Source organism: Coturnix japonica, chromosome 18 (genome assembly GCF_054131305.1).
Source record: "Coturnix japonica strain WE chromosome 18, WE-NBRP24, whole genome shotgun sequence".
In the NCBI taxonomy this organism is placed as follows: Eukaryota; Metazoa; Chordata; class Aves; order Galliformes; family Phasianidae; genus Coturnix; species Coturnix japonica.
The window spans coordinates 12,495,553-12,521,284 of record NC_140680.1 but is presented as its reverse complement, the minus strand read 5'-3'; the positions used below and the strand labels follow the sequence as shown (position 1 = coordinate 12,521,284).

The 25,732-nt window shown below is 47.5% G+C and overlaps 1 protein-coding gene and 1 long non-coding RNA gene across 14 annotated transcripts in view; both read right to left on the bottom strand.

Annotated features, from left to right (window-relative positions):
* Positions 1-3,182: 3,182 nt before the first annotated feature.
* Positions 3,183-5,782, bottom strand: TLX3 (T cell leukemia homeobox 3). Its single transcript, XM_015875996.3, has 3 exons — positions 5,231-5,782; positions 4,903-5,146; positions 3,183-3,900 (listed from the first exon to the last, which is right to left on the bottom strand). Exons 1-3 carry the CDS (start codon positions 5,664-5,666, stop codon positions 3,690-3,692), a joined length of 891 nt encoding a protein of 296 aa, XP_015731482.2. The 5' UTR covers positions 5,667-5,782; the 3' UTR covers positions 3,183-3,689.
* A 4,268-nt stretch (positions 5,783-10,050) lies between these two features.
* The window catches only part of LOC107320482 (uncharacterized), a 102,691-nt gene continuing 87,009 nt past the window's right edge, over positions 10,051-25,732 (bottom strand). For all 13 annotated transcript variants that reach the window (XR_014935457.1, XR_014935460.1, XR_014935466.1 and 10 more), the window contains 2 exons: positions 14,559-14,658; positions 10,051-10,285 (listed from right to left, as the gene is read on the bottom strand). This is a non-coding gene — a long non-coding RNA (uncharacterized LOC107320482). The remainder of the gene's footprint in view (positions 10,286-14,558; positions 14,659-25,732) is intronic.

Below are 25,732 nucleotides of genomic sequence, written 5' to 3'. Positions count from 1 at the left end.
AATGGATCTCTGCACCCCAGCCAGCAGCCGGCCCTCTTGCTCCGTTAAAGCCCACAGCCCCTCAGCAGCCCCCATGTTTAACCCCTCCATCCTTCAGCCACGAGCTCTGTTAACTATCCTTCCTTTCCCAGGTTCAGTTTCACTGCTGTATCTGAAGAGCTGCTGCCATCACCCAGGTGGAGAACAGTGCAGAGGTGCAGACAAGAGGGCACAGAGCTGAGCTTGGGGCTGCAGGCACCCAGAGCAGAGCACAGAGCCCTGCATCCCTCTGCCCTTCCCACCCAGTTCCCTGCAGAATGCCTGAGCTGCTGAGCAGCACTGGATTACCTGGCAAATAAAACACTATTTTGCAAACATAGATACATTGATTCTTGTGTTAAAGCATTCCTCAGCTCATGCTCATGAGCTGCAGCAGGTACACAGGTGGCTCATTTTGCCTTCTGTAACTGGACGGAATATGGAACATTCAGTGCATTGCTGCAACAAGAAGGAGTGGAGGCAGCGAGCTGCATGGAGCTACAAACACAAATGTTCTGAACAAGGAATGCAATATGGACAGCCCTTACAGACACCGTTCTCGTGCAATAACTTAAACAGCGAGGATTACTACTTGGGGAAATAAAAGACAACATAACTTTGAAACTTGAAAAGCTCTTCCTTCGTTGTAATCAATTGCAATAATCCACGTCAGTGATTTAGATGAAGATCAACTTTACCTTTCTTTGCTGATGACACAAAACTAGGAGCAATAAAAAACTTAAGTGCATTTGTGCACAACTAATGGATTGGATGTGGCATGTGCCAATGGAAGTCTCTATGTATAATGCAGCACATACTGGATGCCAAATTAATGGGATCCTTTGGGCATTCTGGAACACTTGTGGCACCGGGCTTAAGTCATCTAAGGAGCCTGGCAAGGGTTCGTGACCTTCCATTTGCAAAAGCCTGCAGAAGCCTTGCAGTGCTGGAGGCAGAGCAGCTCTTCTGCCTGGCTGCTGTTGAGTCCCAGGCACAAAGATGACAGAACAGAAGAGAAATCTGGGCTCAGCCCCACACCAGGATGTGCTCCACCAGCTGAAGAGGAGCAGCCCAGGATCTCACTGGGGTGAGCCATGTCCCCACAGCTGCTTCTCATGGTGGTGGTGATGGCTGCAGGGCAGAAACACACTGCAGGGAGAACTGGTGTGCACAGGGATGTGTAAATCTCAGTCTGATTTATGTTAGCTATAGATAAGTTAAATTATGGCCCAGCTAAGTGAAACACTTTTGTAAAGCCGGGCTCTGAATGCTGTGCAGTTTGTGTGTTTGCCAGGGCTGTGCTCTCATTGCAGAATAGAGAGAAGAGCAAACAACCCATTGATTTTAAGGCTCATTTAGGAAGAAGATTGCCTATACGGATCTATCTGATCACCGTGCATTACTCCATAACATCAAATACCTCGGGCACAAAAAGATGCTGAGAGATGCAAATTCTGCAGCCATTTTTATATGGAGAAGGCCAGTGCTGTGCACATGGGTGTTACGAGGGGCTGGAAATGGGCTTGGGAGGCTCTAGGAATGTCTGCATGGATCGAGTCCTGCACTGTACCTCTGGGCACCGTACAGAAAATCACCCACACGCACCTCTCAGCAAAGTTTAAGCCATCTGCATGGAGCCACGTCCTGCTGACAGCTCAGCACCATCCAGTTCTCCATCCCTATCCAGCCACAGCTTGGAACACGGGTTTCCCTGTGTTTAATGCTTCTGAAAAGAAAGGGACACAAACACATTGTGCTTCCAAGGTGCACATGCAGACATGTAACAGTTCAGACTGCTCAGGAAAAACCCTCCAGCCGCTGAGAACCATCACTTTTGTAGCTGTTTCAAACACGGATGTACCCAACCCAGCTTGGAGGGACACAGAGCACCTCCCCCAGCCCCCACTGTCCCACGGCCACACACACCCGGGCACAGGGTGTGGATTGAGCCCCTGTAGGATCAGCACCTCCAGCGCACCCCAAAGTGTCCTCTGAGCCCAGTGTTCCTTGGGAACAGTGGATGCCCTCTGGGAGCATCGCTGTTATCCTGCACAGCTCTGCTCTGCCGAGGGATGGCCCTTCCAAGAGGCGCAGGACGGACTGTTGGGCAGCACAGCCACGGCAGACTCGGGCTGGCAGGGCTGGCTGCTGCCACCCACAGAGAGAGCAATGCAGCGCGTCCATCTCCGCTGGCGTTCCCTGCTGATGCCCGAAGCACAGGTGCGGATTTCCTGCACAGAGCTGCATCCCGCAGCAGCTCACGTCTCGTCCCCAAACGATCAGGGGACGACAAATAAACTCCCCCGGCCCCATTTCCCGGCACACAGCGCTGCGGCTGCTCGGCCGGGCTGGAGGCTGGTGCTCCGCGAGGCCTTTGGCGAGGCTGCGGGTCCGAACGGAGCCCCCACCACCGTCACAGTGTGGGGCCGAGCCCGTCATCCCGGTGCTGCTGGCTGCGGGGCCTTGAGCGCTGCGGGGCTCCGCGCCGACTGCTCTGCTGCGCGCTGCGGTGTGCGGGGGTACCGCGATCAGAGCGCTCAGCTCCAGCCCTATTTATTTGGGAAAAATAGGGAGCACGTAAGCGTACGGCCGCTCGGACAGCCGGGAGCAGCGCTGCCTTCAAACGGCGCTGGCAGCGGAGACGTAACACCGAGCACACGGGTACCGGAGCCCCGGCTCTGTTCCCTCCCTGCCCTCGGACCCCCCGGCGGAGGGGCAGCCAAAGCGATGTTCCGCAGACCCTCCTCCCGGCCGACGTCTTATCGGCGTCGGTTTTATCGCCCCGTCCCCGCCGGGCGCTTCCCCTCTCTCGGGTTTTCCATCGCGGCCGCTCGGTTCCGTGTTCCGAGCGGCACCGCCGGGTTCGGTTTCAGCCGTGACCCGCACGACGAAGCGGGATGAACTCTACCACCATCCCCCAACGGCGACCCATGTACCACTCCCCGCACGGCCCGCTCCGCGCTGCCGACGCCGTTTGGGGCCCTTCCCCGCACCCGCAGCGCCGGGTGGGACTTTCGTTCGCTAAGGAAAAAAAAAATAGATACATATATCTTAAAAAAGAATACAAAAGAAAAGAAAAAAAGAGCAACGAAAACCAAACGGCGAAGCCCCAGCGCAGCCCCACGGATCTCACCGCGGCTTTGCGCGGCCCGGCGCGGAGACGTGTCTGTAAAGAAACCGTTTATTTACACGTGTCGACAATTACAAAGTATTATACACGGGCCGTGCCAACCCCCAGTCTTCGTTACGCTGAACCGTAAGGCGCTTTCTCTACAGCAGATGCGAGGAGGTGCGGAGCGGGGCTGTCCCGGCTGCGCTCGGCCCCTCCGCTCGGGGACCTCTTGTTGAGGCCATCCTCGGAACGGGAAAAAAAAAATCATAATAATAATAATAATAAAAATGAAAATGAAAATGGCCTTTCGGTTCCAAAGCCGACGCAAAAATACCTACGTCCGGATTTCGATATAAATAATGGAGGGTTTTATATAATTCCGTATTAATAGTGCCCAAAATCTCGATGCATAAATAAATTAAATTATTAACACTTCTTACAAAAAGGAACGCCTCGCCCTCCGAACGGTACCCCGGCCCCGTGCCGCCGGCTCGGCTCTGCCCCTTACTGCGGGGGGAACCGCGGGGCTCCGAGCATCCGCTTGGTGCCGTGGCCTCGCTCAGACGAGAGAGGTGACCGGCGGGATCTTTGCGCTCTCCTCCTCCCAAGGCTGCAGGTTCTGCAGCGCGAACAGAGACGAGTTGTGCAGGCACAGCGGGTCGGGCTGGATCGACTCGTTGAGCGACTTCTGGAAGGCGTCGTGCTGCAGTTGCAGCATCAGCCGGCTCGCCTGCTGCCGTTCGGCCTCCCGTTCCTCCGCCGTCTGCCGCCTGCGGGCACGGGGCACAGCTCAGAGCTCAGAGCACCCGGCGGGACGGGACGGGATGGGATGGGATGGAACGGGACGGGACGGAATGGGACTCCGCGCTGCGCCGCTCCGCCGGCAGAGTGAGGGCGGCCCGGCGCTGAGCGGCTCGGCTGGGGAAGCTCCCTCGTTCTGAGGTTATTTCTCCCCTTTCCGATGAATCCCTCGTTTTCCGGGTAACTCCCTCCGGTCTTCCTAATAATCCTCTCCGGTTCTCCCCAGTAGTTCAACCAATTTTCCCCGATAAATCAACCAATTTTCCCCGATAGTTCAACCAATTTTTCCTCAATAAATCAACCAATTTTCCCCAATACTTCAACTCCAATAATTCAACCACTCACCCCCAATAATCCAACCAATTTTCCCAAAGCTTAACCCGTTCCCACATCCATTCCTCCGATTTTCCCACTACTTCCCTTATTTCCCCAATAGTTCGCCAATTTCTCCTAACACTTCACCCAATTTTCACACCGCCTCCCTCAGTTTTCCCAACAATCCTCCCAACTTCCCACTATTTCCCCCTATTTTCCAGCTGTTGATTTTTCACAGCCGCTCCTTCACTTTTTTCCCCCTAATAATGCCTCCAGTTTCCCCGATCACTCCCGTCATTTCCCAATAGCTCTCTCCATTTCCCCAGTAATACACTCCATTTTTCCATCGCACTCCTCGTTTTCCACACTAACCCCTCCACTAATTTACCAATTTCCCCATCGACTTCCCCAATTCCCGAATCATTCCCCTATTTTTCTCACCACCACCTGTTTTCACACCGACTCGTTCCCGTTTCCCATCGGTTCCCCTCACTCCCTATCGATTCCCTCAATATAACGCAGCCATCGCTCGTTTTCCCCAACGATTCCCCCACTTTTCTCACTCACCTACAGCTCTTGCCACCGCCTCCCCCCGTCTCCCTTCGCGTTACCCCCATTCCCGCACAGCCGCCCGATCCGCTCCGCTCCGCACTCACCTCCACTTCGTGCGTCGGTTCTGGAACCACGTCTTCACCTGCGCGTCCGTCATCTTCAGGGACTTGGCCAGGGCCGCTCTCTCTGCCGACGCGAGATATTTCTGCCGGTGGAAGCGCTTTTCCAGCTCGCAGATCTGCACTCTGGAGAAGGACGTGCGCGGCTTCTTGCGCTTCGGCGGGGTTCGGTTCTGGTACGGGTGTCCGATGCGCCTCGTCACCGTGAACGGCGTCAGAGCGGCCGCGGCTGCACGCGATGGGAAACTCACGGTCAACGCGGCCGCTCCCAGCCCGACGGAGCCCCCCGCCCGCCCGCCCCGCTCCTACCCACCAGTAAAACGCTCCTTGACGAAGCGGCGGCTGCTCTCCATCCAGGGGAAGCTGAGGCCGCCCAGGCCGGGCACGGCGGGGATGGCGCTGGGAACCGGCGGCGGCACGGCTCCGGGGATGGGCCGGTGAGCGGGGACGCGGATCACCCCGCCGGGAGCCAGACTCAGGTTGACGCCGTACGGCCCCGATTCCTCGAAGGGCGCTGCGATGGCCGGGAAGGGACCCGGCAGAGCGGGGTAGGGCGCGCCACCGCGGGGGCCGCCCAGGAAGGCCGCGCCGTCGGGGCCCCGTGGGGGCGGCGGCGGCGGAGGCGGCGGCGGCGGAGGAGGCGGCGGGGGGGGAGCGCCGTCCTGCTCGGGGCCGCTGAGGATCTGGTCGATGCCGAAGCTGATGGGTTCGTGTTGGTGCGGGCCCTGCGCGCCCGCCGCCGGCTCCATGCTCCCGCACCGCGCGCAGCCCCGCGCCCGCTATAAAGGCGCCGCCGCCGCGCGCCCCGCGGCCCGGCCGGCCCCGCCGTGCGCCGCGCGGAAACTTTGCGGATCGCGCACCGCCCCGGCAGCCGCCCGTCATCTCCTCGGGGCCGCCGCTCGCCCCGATCCGCGTGCGCCCCCGCCGCCGCCATTGGCCGCCGCCGCCCGGCCTCTAAGCTCCCATTGGTTCCCGCAGCACGGAACCGGCCCCGCGACCGACCGCGGGGGGCTCCGCGATGAGCCGCGGTGACATCACCGGGGGCGCGTGAACAAAGCGGGGCGGGGCGGGGGGCGCCGTCGGGGCGGCGGAGCGGAGTGAAGCCCGGAGCGGCTGAACGGCCTCACGTCGGGGCGGCGGGGTTTGAGCCGTCCCCTCCCGGCTCTCGTCGGTGCTCAGCCCCCCGACGGCAGCCCCGAGGCTGCCCCGACGGTGGCGCTCGGCCCGGGGGCTCCCGTCGCTAAGTGAGTTTGTCGCCGCTCCCCGACGTCCAAATGGGACTACAGGCGTTAAAAATTAAATAAGGCGTCGGATGCATTTACTTAGTTTTCCCCTCTTATAAAGGGAAATGAAAACAGGGAATAGAATTTTCCTTTTAATAGAATGTAATGGTATTTGATCAGCACCTGGTAGGGCGAGCCCGATATTCCGGGAGCGGTGACACGGAGGCACTTTATTAGTTTTTAAAGCTCGGGATTCAATTACCGCAGAGCTCCGTAATCCCGACGGCCGGGTGGACACGGAGCCCCGACGCTGAGCGGGGCGGTGCGGACAGAGGGAGGACCCCGACGGGGCAACGAGGGTCGGAGAGAGGCTGCACCGCCACCGCCGTCGGGGCTCCGTGCGGCCGAGTGCGGGGACGGGACCGGCGCATCCCCAGGCGGTTCGTTGCCTCCCGGCCGCCCCCGAGCGCGGGGCGGGAGGAAAAAAAAAGGGGAGGAGGGGGGGGATTAAAAAAAGAGAAAGAAAAAACCCTTCGAACGGGCGGTAAATAAATAAATAAAGCGGCGCCCGGCCCCGGCTCGGGGCTTTGTTAGAGAAAATTGCGGCTCGATCTGCATAATGGGAACTCGGGCCGCCCAAGGCTATCTTTTTATTGCGTGTGTGTCTGCTGTTATCAATTTTGTGAACGATTTCACAGGGAGCCTGGCAGACTTGAGCTGGAATAATATGCAAAGATGAGCTCTGAATAATGAATGATGTGCTTTTAAACCAATTCCAAAGTGTCTGTGATAGTACAATATGAAAAGGGGTGGTAAGTAATAGTATATTTAAAAGGCGCTAGTATGTTTTTATTACTATATTTAAAAAGATATCTATATTATTTTTGTGAAATGGATAATATATCACGGAGTCTTTGATAATCAGCTAAACAATACATTTTTCTTTGGGAAAACTCTCCCGGTTTTACACAGTTAAATACGGAGCGTCGGCGCACGCCGTTGTACCGCTCGGCGACTTGATTAAATATTAACTCTATTTTAATATTAGCTTTTAAATTTAATATGTTGACGTTCCGCAGTTTTTACTTTAATTACGTTTTATAATTAATAACCCGGGACGTATGGTATCCTTAAATGCGGCTCTCCCGCTGCCTCCTCCCACCTCCTCACAGGGCGAGACGGTGCCGCGCAAACCCCGCGCAAACTCCGCGCAGTCGCTATTTTCACTCTCGCCCCGACGTCGCGGCGCTGTCCCGGGCTGTACGGCTCCGGTGCGTTGCTCTCCAGCACCTTCTCCCTCCTCCCGCACTCCCGCACAACGGCAGCGGTGTGAAACTCCGCAGCAGGAGGATGCCGGCACCTGCCCGCTCCCCCGGGGCCGTCGGACGGGGCTGCGCGGGTACCCGGGGTACGGCAGGATGTCCGTCCTGAGCGATCCTCGGCGGAAAGTTTGTTGTCTTAACGTGGCGTGGGCCGAGCGAGCCGTGACACCTGTCTTATTTCATGCTTACCGCTAATTGTTTGTAAAGCAGCTGGTTTCTAAAGTGAGAGGGAGCGATCTCTGGGAATGACACCGAGAGAAAGCGCTGCGGGGCTCTCAAGCCACGGGGACGTCGGTATCACCGTGGAGCACAAGCAGGGCCGGCACGGAGCTGCTGCTGCTCCCTCCAGCTCTCCCCGTGCTCTCGAAGCCCGCCCTGCACGGCTCACGCTGCCCCGCAGTATCCTCGCACGGTTCCGCAGCTGCCACGGTACCGGCACCTCATTGGAGTGCATCTCCCACCCGCTGCTAAGCTGGCTGTCCCGCTGCCACAAAGAAATCCTGCTCCTTTCAGGGCGCTGGAGGCACTGCCTCATCCCGAAGACCGGTTCTGCTCCTGTCCCAGCAGCCCCGAACTCATCCGGCCGGCCTGCAGGGCTCTGAGAGGGCCGAGCTGCCCTAAAAGGCATCGCCTGTTCTTTCAGATGCCCGTAGAGCGGCACAGAGCAGCCCGAAGGGGGTTGTGGTGGTGGTGGGGAGAAGGGTAGCTCTGGGCATCGCACCCTGAGGGAGAGGGAGAATCCGAAACGCCCCCTCCCCACTTCCCCCCTGGGCAGCAGCTGCAGGCGATGTGCAGCCCCAGACATGAAGCGTGCCCTGGTGGCTTCAACTCACATTCGGGCACCTTACCACTTCTATAAGAAAAGCCAAAACTTTTAGTTCCAAACCCACGTCTTGGCCCAACAAAGCCCCACTGGGACGGGGAGGGTGGCAGGAGGGAAAGAAAGGAGATGAACGGAGGGAGCTCAGAGGGTGATGGGCAGATGGGGCCCGGAGCTTCTCTGCCATCTCTGATAACATCAGGCTGAGCTGGAGCCGGCAGGGATGTCCCGGCAGCGCTGCCGGGCACGGACATCTGCTCTGCTGTGCACGGTGTGGGCTCAGGGCTGCCGAGGTGCAGTCGGTCTGTGCCAGCCCCTCCTTTTCTTATTTGCCTCACCAACCTACGTTTGCTGCCTGATTTTTATACTAAATATGACTTTGTTGGGCAAATCACATTAGGGTGGATGCTGCAGGTATCCATTAAGGTTTATTTATCGTGATACGGGTTGGATCTCACGCTCATAAATAACTTATGTTATGGCTTTTGTTTGTAGAAATGTAACTTACATATTTTATTACGCTTTCTGTAAACCTCAAACAGAACGTTGTCAAAGCAGCATTTTGACAGCCGCCTAAACCATGGTACATAACATCTACACCAACATTATTTTTTAATAGGGCAAGGAAGCGCGTTACCCCTCTGCAGTTTGAAAGGTTCGCTGCCATCATAAACTCCGACTACAATAAAACATTAACAAGTCTAAGGAGCTGCTTTACAAAGTGCGCATCAATGGTGGCTGAGGTTCTTCGGAGCTTCCCGTGCCAGCAGGACAGTGCAGGGCTTTGCTTTCCCTGTGCCAGGGCTGCTCTGCTCCTCAGAAGGGTGGGCACTCACCTGCAATGCAGCTGTCGGTGCCGCTCAATGTGACCATAGAAAATGAATCTGGGGAAGAATCAGAGCCATTCTGCAGTCCCAAGCTGTCAGTAGAACCAGACAGACTCGCATTGCTTTCTTGAGAGGAAACCACTCGGGGCCGAGTGCAGCCTCTTTCCTGATCATCCATCCTTTCCATTATTTTGTTTTATTTTTTGCCTTCTTAAAGTACAAAGAAACCAGTCTGTGTCACCGGCACCCTGTGCCCACTTCAGGCCCTTCTTAACTGTTGCACACAGAGCGGTGGTGCTGTGTATGTGTGTGAGCTGCAGACCCAGGGAGGGTTTCTGGTTGGTACACATGGAGCTCTTCACCACCTCTGAGAGGTGAAGACAAATGTGCTGAGTTTGCTGGTTTAGATGCATGTGTTCATCTTCATCGTGCCACAAGCCACGTAAGTACGAGCGATATGTCTTTGTAACTGCTTGCTTTTTTGGTAGGAGTAAATGCATTTAATCCTCTTTAAACAGCATCACAGCATTCAGCAACTTCTTTCTGTCCTGGTTTCCCCCCCTCCCCATTTCCAAGGACCTGGAAAACTTGTGCTGGTGAAATTCAGATCCCATCAGTGTTTCCATAATGGCAGTTCCTTCAGGTCTCTTATATTATATGCAACATTCTTAATTTCCTGGCCATACTTAAGAGCCTAAAGTGCTCACCTGTAGTCTTCCACCTCCTTGTGTACACTGTCATAAACCTCCTGCATTGAAAAGAAATGTATAACATTTTGTAGGAAAACAGTCATTTGATTACTTCAAAAAGACATCACAAACTCATTTTAAAATCATTTCCAAACAAGTACAACCTCAGTTATAATGAGCTCAGGGTTTTCCATTGGTAAGAGTTATCATTTACCAACATAAGCAGAACAGAGACTCATTAACTAATACAGGTAAAGAAGAAAAGCATATTTATTTTAGAAGTTATCTCAACAAATAGTTTCTGCAAGGGTAAAAATCTAACAATATAACAGGGCTCCAAAGCTTTCCGAACAGTCCCATTAGTCAGCTCTGCTTTCCCTAGTCCTTGTCAGTTCTTCATATCCAGGCTGCCCACATTAGCCGACCCTTCGCTGCACAGTGCCTTGGCCATGGCTGCCTTTGGAATATCAACATGTCCTGGGAGAACCTGGGCAGAAGAAAACCCAATGGTTGGTAAGGAGAGAAGAACAGAGGAAAATGGGAATAAATAAATAAATAAATAAATAAATCACTATGTGCCCTTGAAAAAGAGTTTTACAGTATAGCAGTGAACTCAGAAGTGTATTTGGACAGCATTACAAACTCAGCCCACCAGTGGTGTGAATCACATAACAAGTCTGCTGGAACTGAATGCAATGAGGAGCCTTTCCCTCTCGTGTGATTCAGAAACCTCCCCAACTTCCAGCAAAGGGCTCTCTGGGATGCACCCAAATGGTGACCAACTCCAGGCTGCCCCACTGCCACTGATAGGATGCCAGGAAAATCTATAAGCATGCTGCATTTAAGGTCTTTGGGTCATCTTTGGTTTGTAGCCTCAGTGCTCTCTGCTTTGACTGTCAGACTTTTCTGGTTCACTACAGCAAAGCTAATAAATTTTGCCAAAGAATGGCTCCTTGGGGCTCCTTCTTGCACGGGGCTGCACAGACAGGTGCTTGTGGAACTGATGTGAGCTCAGGCCACGTCTCCTTGCAGGGACAGGGAAATAATCCTTCCTGCCCACCTCCACAGCACCGCAGTAGATGGGTATGTGTAACAGCAGTGTGGTAAACGGGGACTCGCTGTGTGGAAGCACAGGATGCAATTATGAGTTCATTCTTTATTGTATTCATAATTTTTTTTACTTTTGTGTTTATTTCCTTACTAATGGAAATTGATTTCTGCTCAAATTTAAACAATCGCAGGTAAAAGAAGCCTCCTGTCCCGCAGAATAAATCAGACAAGGATTACGAATCAAGGGCTGAAAACAGAACAGCCATCGTATTAACTCATGCTGCTTACTGGGAAGTGATGGCTTAGAAGTCTTCCTAAGTTAGACAGGCGGATGCTACCCAGACAGACGAGCTGCTTGTCTGACCGAATTATCCCTGTCCCCCTCACACCTGCACCCATCTCTCCCTGCTGCAATTCCACAATAGCTCCCCGAGAGCTTCCACACCACCGCCCATCTGAGAACACTCCACAGAGCTCAGAAATGAAAATACGCCTTAAATCTACATATATTTAAATCCAATGCTTGCCAAATCTAATCTTTGCCAGCAGCCCTCAGGATAGAAGCCCCTGTCTGCTCCCTGAGCAGGGAGAGAAGAGCCACATCCCTCATGGCTGCTTCAGGGGGCTCAGCCTCCTACCACCCCCCCTCCCTCAGCCCACACCAACATGTCCAGCAGTCCCCTTCTGCCCTTTAAGTCCACCTTCTTGGAATAAGGCAGCTCAGAGAACCTGCACATCAAACCCTGCTTTTCTCCGAAAACTGTGTTATCTTGAGGACTTCTTGCCTTCAATAAAAATAAATAGATACAGAACTAAGAAACTATCAGGTTCTAAGAATGAGTTTTGCTCGGTTCCACATTTGTTCACGTCTCTTTTCTTTCCATGTGGTTTTATTTATTTACGTAATCCAGAAGGACTTTTGAGTCAAATGACTCCCCCTGGCACTCACAGCTGCAAAGTCAGCCCATGTCCTACAACTCACCGCCATCAGCTTGGTTTTTCTTCCTTTAACAAGCACTCCTGTCCTTTCTGATGCCTTTCTGTCTTTTCCCCCAGTTTTCTCCCAATCCATTACAAGTTACACAAAGTCTATGAGAGCTGTTGCCAAGGATGTGATCTGTGCTTCTCTGGGTTCACTTCCAAATCCCCCTATCTCTGCCTATCACCACTTGTCAGGCCATAATGGACTTGTTTTAATGCTGGAAACATTGAAATATGGGAAAACGGGAAAATGAAACAAAATAACGAAGACCAAAATCGATGCAAAACTATGTAAGGATTAAAAAATAATCATCGATTTCCACAGCAACAAAGAGAAAAGAAGTCAGAGAAATAAAGTCAGCTGAGAGCCTCTCCCATGGCACTGCTGCTCCAGCACTACAGAGCTGCACTGAGCTCAGGGGTTTCTGGGGCTTCTCTGCAATTACATCACTTCTGCCCATTCACACACATGCTTGTGATTTTCTTTGGTTGAAGAACAGCAAAAAGGACATGCCAGGATGGCATCCTGGCTGCCATCAGCATTTAAATTAAACTCGCTGCCCCACTTGGGGGAGAGGAAGGATGTCACTAGAAACCATCTCATTTGATAGCAAGCTGATGCTGTCTCAAAAGATTTAGCATTGTTTTAGGGTGGACTCTGAATACAACTCCCATTTTGGCATAACTCAGCCTATTAGGACAAGCAAGTATGAATCCCAGCTTTTCTGAGTCCCCAAGTAAACCTGCTGCCTTCCCTTTGAGATGAATTATCGGCAAAGAAAGTATCATTAAAACAAAAGCAGATGAGAACAAACAATAGAAGTAAAACATGGTTAATGTGTGCTTGCTACCACAGGAGCTGTACAGACAGAGACCCCACCTGAAAGAAAGCAATCTGCTTTCAATAAATAAGCTAGCGGTGTACTGAAACGAGCCGAGGAAAGATGACTCTTACAGCCATATCTAAGTACATTACCTACTTCTTTCTGAACACAAAATAATATGCTCCATGCAAAACAGGCAATGCAAATATTGTAAATTCTATTTCCTGTTTTCCATCCTTCCAAAAGAAATGGAAGGCTTGTTGATCAGTAACGGCGCTTGTACATATCCGTGTCTGCTAAGCAAAACACATAATCATTAGAACTAGTCTAATTTCAGTAAAAAAGAATATTCTGCCAGTTGAATTTATTTCTCGTGATTTACAGCTCCACGGTTTTATCTTCAAGTGAAATATTTAATTTCTTCTCATACTGAAGCAGCTAACATCAAAAAACACATAATTAATATGTAGTCAGGCTAATACTTAAATGCTATAAATCAGAAGCATTATATAAACAAAAATGTCGTCTCGAACAAGATTGGGAATGCACAAAACTACTTATTTCCCACTTTTATAATGATGCAGTGACTCAGAGCAGATAGAAAATGATTAGTTTTCCTTCCAAAGTAGGAAATATTGCTTCCATCTGTAAAGTATAATATTGTGATGTCATAAAGTTTTCCTAAACACTGAATTTGCCCTTATTCCCTCTCAATCATTTTAAAAGAACTGCTCTCTCTTATAGAGCCTGGATTTAAATCACAATAACACACCAAGAAGATGAATGACAGTGCTATTGGATATGGCTAAAATTGGATCCTTCAGCACAGGTGAATGATGAGACAGCGCTTCTCTTCTTGATATATTTTCTTCTTCTATTAGTTTCCTTCCATAGCTGGGATTTCAGTTTGAATTTTAATGTATGCAGTTGCTGCTAATCTTAGTGTCTTATTTTTTTCCAGCACCCTCTTACTGTATAGACAATTCATTCTCCAAAGCAGTAATACACTGAGGCTTGTGACTGCCCAAGATATAAAGCAATTCGGAATAAAGTTAGAGCCAGCTCTGAGCTGTGGCAAATACAGCAGGTCAGTATCTTCAGAAACAATGCCTCGCTATACAAAAAAATGCACACATTTAGATCAATTCCCATTCATTTACTCAGATGGTTTCCATTTCTGACAATATTGTCTCTATTAAGTCACAAGGGAAACATGATGGGTATATCCAAATTCATAGTTTCAGATTTTATTGAAAGGGCAAATTGCAGAGTATTTCCTGGTTTATACAATTTGCCACAGATGAACACAATCCAAATTGCAATCAATGCCGGTACTTAAGTGTAAGAGCTCAGATAATATCCCTCAAAGCTGCTCGTTCCTGTGAAACCTTTCAGAAAAAGGAATTGGTTAACTATTTTTCTAGGAAGCAATTTTTCTGATGTGATTTCCACAGTGTTCTTGTTTCAATGCTGTATCTAAAAGCCAGATGAGCTTGCCTATAAATTCTACCTCATTCTGGAAAAGCAAAGATTTAAAATCTGGTAGTAATAATAATAATAATAATAATAATAATAATAATAATAATAATAATAATAATAATAATAATAATAAAACCAGGTTTGCTATATTTGCATGATCTAAGGTTGGGTGTCAAAGTTGGGGTAAAGTTGGAGAAGATTTTCTTGTCAAAATGAAGCCACTCAGTCTTTGTGAACTAATGTGTAAAACATTACCTGGTTCATGAGCTGAACTTTACTGTTAGAGCTCAGCTAAGTGAGTTACATTCCAAGGAATGAGGGAGGGGATCTGAGAAGGCCACATGTAGCTTTGTTCTGTGGGAAAGAAATATCCCAACTGCTTGGGCACGTCAAGAGTGCGCCTGGTAGAATCTCTTAAATACTCACCCCTCCCATTGAGAAGTGTAAGTCCAAGCAGTGGTCTCGACACATACCATAGGCTCCCGCAGTCTTCAAAAGTGATGGTGTTCATTAGGACTGGCATCGTCTGAAAAAAATTCCAGCAGTTTGGTGATCAGGAAAAATTAACAAAGCCTTTACTAGTCATGCTGAGATTTCCTGGATGGACGCGGTACCCCAAAAGTCCTTCTTCCAAACAAATATTTCTGTAACCAGAACTACCAGGTGAAGAAATGAAGAAATTGACTATTAAAGCTTAGCTCCAAAGTTGTAATGATAGAAGTCAAAGCAAACAGGAATAGAAACATAGCGTTGTTTTTATTTAAGGTACAGATTCACTTCCAGGACAGTAATATCTGTGTGGCCAGAAACTTGTATTTGTTTCAGATTAATCCCAAGGTGATATTCAAGATCCTGGTTTTCTCACACCCACCTCCTCCTTCCTGAAAGGCATTAGAAGGAAACCTCAATTCTGATGAAGGTAATCCTGATCACAGCAAAGCATCTATAAATCTACATCGATTACAAGGCAGTTACAAATCCAAGCCTGTGATTTTGGACATTTTACTTCTGTTACTTAACTTACAGAGATCTACAGCAGGCATAAAGCCACTTGATCATCTTTATAAATCACTGAGACCTATCAATCCATATAGCTAAGTTCTTCTGGCACTCGAGCAGAAAATAGATAACTTTGATTGTTGGCTGGCTTTGGGCCTTTGGGCCACCACCACACCGGGTATTCTCCCCTGGCAGCATCTACTGGTCTTGCTGTGCATCTACACTGCTGGTGTGTGTAGCAAGGGAAGGTGGGACTGATTTTAGGGACCAGCACAACTTTTGTAAGAATAAATCACAAAATTGCTATAGAATCCATTTAAAGACAAAATCCGCACAGATATCCTGGAGATACCGTAGTCCCAATTGCCAAAGGCCACAGCATACACGAACCTAAAACCATTACTCAAAGATTAAACAGCATGAAAATTTGTAAAAATGTCACCAGTAAATAGTTTGACTCACATTTATAAAATATCTACACCCTAAAACCAAACATAGAAGGAGTAGAAAATCATTAAATCCTTTCTTCTAGGCCAATGAGTAGCTATGAGCAGGGTCTCCAGAGAGCTGCCACACTACAAACTCGCCTGTAATAACTGACCAAGGCTAAGTCAAACAGCATGTTTCACTAAATGAAAAAGATGAATCCTAGCACTACAAATCACCTGCAACAGAGATATCCACAAATTATTTGAGCTTTCAAGTTAGGAACATAAGGTCTGACGAACAAAAGGCCAATTTTAATCCAGACTCCACAGTTTATACATCAGGCACAATATCTTCTGTTACTCGTAGGACAAAACCACCTCCACACTGCTTTGCAACTACTGCAAGCAATCCAAATAGCTCTGCACAGGTACTTTCCAAATGTGAACAATAATTACATCCCTTTACATGTAGGTTGCTCCAAAACTAACGTGTCCTATTTATTTCACTGCAAACTTCAACAGATGCATAGCGCATAATAACACTATTTGATAGAGCAAATTCTCAGCTACAAAACATCGTTTTTCAACATAATCACCACTGGTACCTGTGTATTTTCAACAGCAATGAATAAAAGCTGCACCTGTAGCAATCTGCACCAGCATAGATGACCCACTGCTACTGTCACCATTGCTGTAAGGCAGCACCTACCCCTCACTGTGCTCACATCCACTGTCTGCCTCCATCAAGATGAAGGGCAACAAAATCCATGATAACAGCCTCAAACGTCCTTCTCCTGTTTTCTATGTCTTTCCATCACAACTACTGCTGCTGCTGCTTCGTTTTACTGTGTAGCAAGGTTTCCTGTGCTATTTCTACATGAGCCTACAGCAAGCTGTTAGCGTTCCAGATCCTTCTTTGTTTTACAGCACTGCTGACACACACCAAAAGAGATTGTGCCCATGAACAAGCACTAGGAGGTCACCCCAGCTGCACAGAACTTATGTCTAAGTGACGCAGCTCCACAGCCTCATCTGCAAGGCAACAGAACTGGTCTAGATGAGGCTCATGCTACTTCATAATGAAGCTTTGCCTCAGCACACATCTCACTTATTGGCAGTGCACCAAACTTCAACTCTTTCTCAGGCAGAAGTACCATGCTGCCACTTAATTTCCCTAACTCTTCACCCCGTACAGAACAGCTCCCTTCCATGTTGACAAATGATATCCTCAGTATCCTCACAGAGGCTCCGTTCCTGCTAGCTCATGAGAAACAGGGTGTCTGATGCAACAAGTGGAGAAATGATGAAGGCAATGTTATGGCAATGCAATGGTGCCCAACCATTTGAGCAGTGGGATGTAGGCAGCCCTGCTTGCTGCTGGCTGGAGCCAGGTGAGGTGCAGCAGGCTCAGCACTGTGCTGATGCAGGCAGAAAGAAAGGCCTGAGGTGGGGACAGAAGCATTAACAAGGAAGGGGTTGCGGAAGCAGATAATCCATTTTCTATATAGTTCAAACTGGCACTCTTGTCTCCGTTCTCTTATCTTAAATGTAAGGCATCGCTTTATCTGGTTCAATAATGTTTCTCCTGACACATTTGTTCTGTACGAAAGAAACTATTGACAGAAGAGCCAACAGTAAAGAACTGTTCTTCCAATAAATTAATTCTTCAGAGCCTCTTTGCCTTCAGAGCTGCTTTCTCTCTGTAGCAGTGGAGGAAAATGTTGCTCAAGACACCCCTCACTCTGATTTCATTTTTCTAAAGAAGCTGGGAAAGAAGCTGTCTTTCCATTAAGAAGGTTCTGCTGCTGCTCCATGTATCAGTAGAGCAGAACTAGCATCAGAGTGGGTCCTGTCACTTCTCTCTCCCACACATTGGGATAAATACTTTATTCTAATGCACGTAATCACATTTTTTACTTCAAGAACGTTACATTAAGACCACAAACAGCATTAAGTAGACCTTCACAAAGACCCAGAACGCCCTAAAAACACACAGGTTATGAGCAGGCCCATGGCTGGTGAGATCACGTTCCAATCAGACCCGAAAAAGATTCCAGTTTCATTGTTTAGCTTACAAAACTTTGTAGATTTTACAGCTTTAGCTTCAGGCAATCTGCTCTTAATTTAGGAGCTGTGATTACTAATTTAAATGTCCTTTATAGTTCTTAGTTCTTTCATCATCAATTCTTTCCATATCAATAAATGGATCATCATTTAACTAATAATATTCAGAAGATTTAAATGCTCCAAGATTATTAAATACCTTAAATTTTAATCTGTTGTTTTAAAATATTTATTTTACTAGAAAGCCTGACTTTCACACTCACGTTTTCTACTTTGAGTCTCTGCTCAAAAAATAACACTTCCAAATATAATGATAAAACCACAGCCTCGTATTTATTTTGAAAGTGAGAACAAGTCAATCACTCCTCAACTGAAAAATACTTCTCACTTGTCAGAAATAGCAAATCAATTGGAATTTGAAAAACATAAGGGTTTAAGGGCATGTAATCCCTATATCTATGTATATGTGCATGTATATGTATTTAAGCACACATTACTAACTATAATCTCATGACTCAGCAACAGAAGCTTAAGAAGCTGCAGGAAAGTCTTAGAATAAGACTGTAAGGGATCCAATCTGGTATCTCAGCTGGGTCGGACACCGAGGTTTAAACAGTCAAATAAAAAACAATGGAAAATAGAAGGCAGGGCATCTGGGTGATGTACCTCATGCCAACAACCAGTATGTATCTGCAGCCCAGGGACTGAAATAGGATTCAAGTGTCTGTATCTTTCACAGGGTATTCCTACCAGTTATATGTTATATTGTGCAGGGAGGGTCTCTTGTTTTTAAACCGCTGTTCAGAAGGGATGGCAAAGATGTGAATAAGGGAACTGTTACAGAGAGTAGAACTTGTCATTTCCCTGGATATGTCTGTAGAACTGGCCAAAGGGCTCTAAGTGTGGGAGTGCTCATTTGAAGTAGGTCCAGATCATGAGCCAGAAGAAATAATCACACAATAAGATAGTACTAACTTATGTCAAACCTGACTTTGTATCTGAAAAAGAAACATAAGCACATACTCAGAAAGATAGGTTTAGGATGATAGCTTAAGGCTAATGACAAGCGCCTGCAATGCGCCCAATAAATTTGCTATACCAGAGCCACTGAAAATAGCTTTCTATTTCTTCACTGTTAAAATAAAACTGGCACAATAACACAGACCAATAGGGCAAAGCAGACTTTTCAAAACTAAGGCTTGCTTCCAGCACTTCCCACCAGTAGTGAGTCAGTAGTGAGTGCCTTTCAGGCAGCCGCACGGATCCCAGCAGCTGTTTGTACTGAGCAAGGATGTAATGAGGGCAGAGCTGGAGCACGGGCAGCAGCTGCATCCTGCACACAAGCTGGCCAGAGCGAAACACTCTGCGCTGTGCTCTTCCCTCTAATTTGAGGACATATTCTAACACAACAGAACGTGTTCTATTCGTACTGCACTTGCCTTTGAGCTGTTATGTGAAGGTCTAAGATGCTGGGTCCTTTCTTGCCTCTCAGAAGCAGGTTCCTCTATCCTAGGGGGGTTCCTGGGGCAGCTGGCATCCATCAGGGTGGAAAAGAGATGCCAGCTGACTGCTGCAAACCCTCAGCAAGGAGGTAAGCTTGTGGGACAGAGCAGGTCTGCCCAGCCCATGGGCTGGCTCATAAAATACTGGGAGCAAAACAGTTAACTGAGGCAAAATGGAAGACTCCTGATGAATGAAACACCTCCTCTTTCTTCGGGGAGGAGGGGACACGGCTCATTAATTGTTACCTACCAGAGTACGCCGACTTGTTTCCGTCTGTGCTGAATTTCATGTAAAGCCTCTGCTGAATGTCACATACACGCAGCCTGAAGTGCTAGGTTTTGTATTTGGATATCTGGTGCAGCTGACAGATGTTTACAAACTCATGTATCTGCACAGCTTCTTTCTGCCTATCCATCTGTGCTCCCTCATAGGCAGCAAATTATTCTACCTCAGGCTGGAATAACTTATGACTGTAACACCAACTCTTCGTCTGCATTTTTAGGTGGTATTACCCTGAGATTTTCAGTTACAGACACTGTGGCAGTCATGTTAAATTAACCCGGGCTGTCTATTTAAGAGGCGGCTCTTTCTAAATAAGCGGCCATAACATACAGCATTGCAGCTGTTTTTAAGGATGATGGAACCGTGATTAATTAGGACTTTGGGAACGCACAACTTATCACATTTGAAACATAAACTTCAGGTTGGTTTGGTGTAGGAGACAGCTGAGCTCTTTAAAATCCTTATAAAAAATTAATATACACTCCTCTTTGCTCTTATCAATAAAGAAGAGGAAGCTGGGTTCAGATCTTTGCAGAACATCTCATGTCAGCTCGGATGATTGCTAACGTTCCTCCCTGCCTGCAGGATAAGGGCTTCTACCTTCTTGCTCAGCCAGCACTCCTACCTGAGAGGTGGCAGAGGAAGAGGTCGGTGTTCACCACCAGCACCTCCCAACTAACATCTATTGCGGAGTATTTCATCCTCTTGGGAGGAGGGAACAGCAGCTTCACCCACACCCACTAGCAACAGTCTCTCTTCAGGAATGTAAATAGCCCTACATCTGCATCTCATGTCTTCCTCTCAGCTAACAGCAGGGCTTACAGTGTGCAGTTCCTCACACACAGTTCACTCCTGCCTTACCTTCCATCAAGTGCTGGGAGCTGGTGCACGAAGGCAGTTCAGGATTTCAGCGCTGCAGAAGGGTTTTGGAATAGGAACCGGGTTCTATACCTGCAGGATCATTGCTTTTCTGCAATCTCTGTTACAGGAGGGTCTACCAAATGGCCAGTTGGGTGGCAGGGATCTGTGCAGCCCTCCCAGCCCCGCAACAGCACCACTGCCTGCACACCTCTTGTACTGACACTGCTTGCCACTTGCTACTTGCAGTAGCAGGGAGAAAAGCAGAACCTGGGTAATTATTTTATCCATACTTACCTCAGCTTAGCACTGATATGGACACAGTCAGCAGGGACAGGGAGGAGGGTGAGCTTTCAAACCACTCCTTGCAGGAAATCTGGCTTTCAGAAGCCCAGCACTGTGGCTCTAACCACTGCTTAAGGATCTTCCATAAAGCAATGCAACTGACTTGATTTCAGCAGCTTAATTGCGTGAAACTTAAAAAGGCTAATCAAAGTATTAATTACCGATTGCCCAACGCACTTCAAGCCTCTTCTGTTTTCAAATCATTCACAAACTGATTCTAATTTCTACTGCGGAACAATTAAAAATGCTTTTGTTATCCCGGTGAACTGAACTGTAACCAAAGCCATCGCGAATAAACATAAAAGACGGATGATAAAGATGGTAATAAGCACATTGCTACTGTGTCTTGAATAGTCACCGACACTTCTTAGTGAATACCATCTTTCACAACAACAACAAAGGATAAGAGCACAAGGCTATTTCATGCAGTCATCAAAACAAAATGCACTGAATATTATATTTCATACTAAATACATTACCCTGGCAGTTTGACACTCAACATTTCAATAGATATTGCGTCTCCCTCAACATTCTCCCTGAATTTCTGCAGATGGACTTTTAAGTATCAATGGAAGATTACTTGACTTGTCACACTAAAACGATTTTAAAGGATGGCTGCACACACTTCATTTTTAATTCTTTTTTTTTTGTTATTTTTTAAAGGGAAATGGATCACAAATTCAGAGCCGTGGTGACACACAGAGGTCAGGCATCATGTGCTGCAGGAGCCCTTTGATGGCTGCCCATGGTCCCAGCTTGCTCAGCAAAGCAAGGGAAAGTTACACAGCCTTCAACTAAACCACAGTTTGGCTCAGCTGAGCTAAATGAATGGTGCTCCCAAATTTCATCCATCTGTTGTGATTTTTATTGTTGTTGTTGTTGTTTTTTTTTTGTTCTTGGAGATACACAAATGCAAGAGAATCTCAGTTTTCAGTGGAAAACAAACAAACAAACAAGGAAAAGTGAGGAAAAAAATACACCCCACAACCAAAGTTTCTAGAGTTCACGATCTCAAAAGATCCTGACAGCACAAATATTCCTCAGGATCACAAGAAACCAGACAACAGCAATTTATTAGCCTGAGGAAAGCATGGATTTTGAGGTACCATCCCAGAACCCCAAAATCATGAATCTGCCAAGGTCATCTGCCCCAGGTGAACAAGTTGGAGCAAGAGCTTGCCAAGCACTGGACCACTCTTTTGCCCAGCAGCAATTAAACATCTTTGTAATCCATGGCTATTCTAGAACTTTACATTTGATTCTTTTAAATGGAGGAAGGGGAGGGCGTTTGTTCACCCAGAGTGAGTTTCATTACTCACATAGCAAATCTGCCAGTAGCAGCTCATGGAATGGATTGTTACCTTTCCCTATCCATTTTGTAAAGATATTGCTTTCTTTCCAGACTGCAAGCATCACTTCTAACTGGATTTTGAATTATAATGTGAACTTTACAAAATTATTGGTGCTATTCATATCGCTAGTTAGATTCTATGGAGCGGCAATATTTTTTGCCCTTCCCCTAACCAGCACCTCTTAGTGTTTTATATCAAACCACCGTGGCCAGCAGAAATCGAACATTCCCAAGTAATGTAAAGTATTACATTGCGCCCGGCAAACAAGGAATAAAACATTTTTTATACTTAAACTTATTTGCTTTTTGAAAATATTTATGCAGCGCAGGAGGCAGGAGCTTATTGAGAGCTACAGCCCGTCCCTCTTCTTTAATTGAAACATTTATGCTTTTTGTTCCGCTAACAAAAAGCAACCAGCAGCAATAACGCAAGATAAATACACAAGAAACTTATAGATATGATTGTAAAACAACATCACCCTAATGCTTCCATTTAATTACCCTGAAATGTATTCTATTTAATATTCATTACTCAAAAGCCAATTTAAAAGAGAAAGAGGTGAAGGGACTTATTCAGAAAGACGGACTGTCATTCACTGCAATAGTTATCTAATATACAGAAGTTAATAAAGCAGATTAATCTACAAGTCCCTTTAAGCCATCACTGAGTTTAGAACAACTGCCTCTTTGACCCTTAACCCTCCCGCTGTGCACCAGTAGCAGGTGCCAGCTGCACTGAAATGATGGCTGCCGTGTCGCAGCGCAAAGTCTTTTCTTACTTTGCTTCTGACCAGCAGCTGACCCTGTAGGAACGATTGTTTCATGTGCTGGCCTAAAGGCTACATAAACCAGTAACTGATAAACAAAAGCATACATACACCAGCTGCCTAGCCTGAGGGTGCACATCCAACACTGACACCTTCTAGCACTTTGTGCTATGAGCCCAATTGAGGCTTTTTGTTTCCACGCATGCATTCTGTACAATACTTGTTACTCCGCGGCCCCAAACTTCTCTCCGTCCCCAAAATTGTTTGTGTAAACTGCAGCACAGCTTGGGTGATTAAGAGGAGATTCCCAATTTGATTTAGCACCATTATTAAGAGCGTGAAATCTTCAGATACATCAGTAATGATGATGCATTTTAACATTAAAAGTCTTGAAATCAAATTACTCAATTCACATGACAGCGAATCACAACAGGGCTTTAAACAAAGCAGTATCAGAAAAGACTCCGAGCTCATTAATATTGTTTGATTTCTTTGCTGACAGCGCTCACGCGGTGAAGGCGGTGTGCTTAGCAATATTCCGGAGACTGAGCCCTTTGCTGCTGTTACACGTCTGCAGGAAGAAGTGTGTGTGAGAGCAGGAATCGTATTTTTCATTAAGATAAGGTGGTTCTGACATAGTTATTTTGCTGGTACAAATTACGCAACCACAAAAACAATCAGAGTAATGATTAAATGCGGTTATGTACATGGGAGACTACTAGTGCAAATGTTAACATATTTAAACGGGTTCCCTTCATTAAAAAAAATTATATATGATATTAAACCATCAATCAAATCGAAACACTAGAGTCTAAACGTATTGTCACTGGTTAAAATAAATGACTTGGAGACTGAATTTTGGCTCACTCAATATGGTGCCTTTTCTGTTGCTTAGCCACCCAAGTCTCTGCTGGCTTGGGCTACAGCTGGTACATCTCCATCGCTTTCAATTAATAAAGAAAGTTATGATAGTGTTGGATAATGTTTCTAGATTGTGCTACGGGGTTGAAAACAGATGTCCCACTGAAAATGCCTCTCATTGTCGCATCAAAGCGTCCAAGCCTGCAGAAGCTGAGCACTCTGCTCCTGATTCAGCAGAGCCTCTGAGCACATTTCATTTTGAGCACATTTCATTTTAAGCACAGGAATGGCTGCACCTGTGGGTCTGGCTGCTCTTAAAATTAAGCATGTGCTCCAACACGTGGCTTCAGGTGCTCGCTACTCAGCGCCCTGCACAGCTGACCTCTGTCAGCACTACCCAGATTTCTTTCTGTGATGCGCTCACACACAAGTGCTTCCGCATGGGTTTTTTTCTGCAGGAGGCCTAAACGCACCTCCTCTCGGTCTTTCTATTTCAATTACTGTTCATAGCTCTGTGCAAGCTGAATATGGCACTGAGGTCTATCTGAGAAACACAAACATCACCGATTTTACTACATAAAAGGGAGAAAAAGGAAGGTGACACTTGATAATACATTTTTACCCCAGTAATAACATGATTTTTCACTGCAACTGCCATTTTAATTCCTGGTTTACAACTGCTATGCAGTGCTGCCATGCTGCCTCACACCGTGCACCTCTGTCACTTGCAGGAGTTGGACATCACTGGCAGCTCTCAGCAGCTTGTTGAGCATTCACCCACGAGGACTGAGCAGCACAACCCCTCATTATTGCTCCACTACCTTCCTCATCCTTTTCATATCCCTGTCCCTGTTCCTTTGCTGCAGCCGATGAGTTGAATGCTGCCCTGGTGCACACCTGGTCTTGGCACAAGCATTGTGCAGATCTAATCCAAACATTTCTACTATGTTTGAACACAGCAAAGAAAAAAAGTCCACGGGTTTATCTGCAAGCTTCTACTGAAAATGATGCACAGAATGCAACCGATGTGTGATACACTGTCCCATTCCTTCCCATGTGCATAAAGTCAGGAAAGGAAGGGATCACCTAAATCATGTTTCTGTGCAAACAAAGTTATGTGCCCACCATGTATGGTTCTGAAGGATGCCTATCAGAACTATGGGGGAAAGATGCTACAAAACAGATTGGTTTTTGGAAAGAACCAACACAAATAACACTTTTCCATGCCAAAACTGAACGAACAGCCTAATGTGTATGGCTCCAGAAGATGAGCACTAGAACACAGAGGGAACATCTTGAAACCCTCAAAATTACACCTTCATTCATACAGTGGAGAAAACATCAGCTTCAACTGGTTTAGATGATGTTGGAAAGTTGCCCCTGAAATAACAGCAAGTGACAGTAGAAGCCTTATAGAATTATTCATCAACATGCTTAATGCACAACCGCAATGTAGGAGCGATAGCTGAATGTAATAGATTTATATCCATGCATCTCAGGTTACTTGACACATGTAAATTCAGTTCAGCTGTAGGATAGACACAGTGCTGTTGCACACAGGTGAGACTCAGTGAGCAGCTCTGAGAGAGCTAAGAGCCACCGTTATGCTTTAAAAGGACACTGGTCCTTACGCCTAAACATGAAGTTGTTTTGCTCCTGGTTTCTATTGCTCCTGTCTATGTACACTCATACCTACTTACTAAAAAAATCACCCAGAGTTGCGATGGGAATTTCCTAAGCAAGCAAGATAAGAATTAATAGGCTTTAATTACAGAACTCCACTACTCTAGAGGCTGAAGATGAGCGCCTTGGTCACAGACAACCACCTATTTACCAAACTATATCCTGATGCCTCATCTAATAGCGAACAAGTGCTCTGCTGTATAACTTTTAAGCTAAGCTCTCTTTCAGAGCTCAGAACACTGGTGCCATGTCAGGTACTGCTGAGAAACAGTAGGTGCCCACATGTGCTGGGAGCCCCAGCCTCTCCTGCTGCAGAGCTGTATGCTCTCTCTGCTCCCAGCACCATGCTGCAGCTGCTCCTACAGCCCCAGTGCTGGCACAACAGCCCCAGATCTCCATGCCAGCCCCAGGGAATGATTCCCAGGGCCTGCTTTGAGAAGAGCTCGAAAACCTCTGCTG

Excerpts from the sequence above, each read along its gene's own strand:
- TLX3 (XM_015875996.3), bottom strand. The coding sequence starts at position 5,666 with ATGGAGCCGGCGGCGGGCGCGCAGGGCCCGCACCAACACGAACCCATC. Across the intron at positions 5,147-5,230 it reads CGTCAAGGAGCGTTTTACTG|CCGCGGCCGCTCTGACGCCG; the intron begins GTGGGTAGGAGC and ends CATCGCGTGCAG. Across the intron at positions 3,901-4,902 it reads AACCGACGCACGAAGTGGAG|GCGGCAGACGGCGGAGGAAC; the intron begins GTGAGTGCGGAG and ends CCGTGCCCGCAG.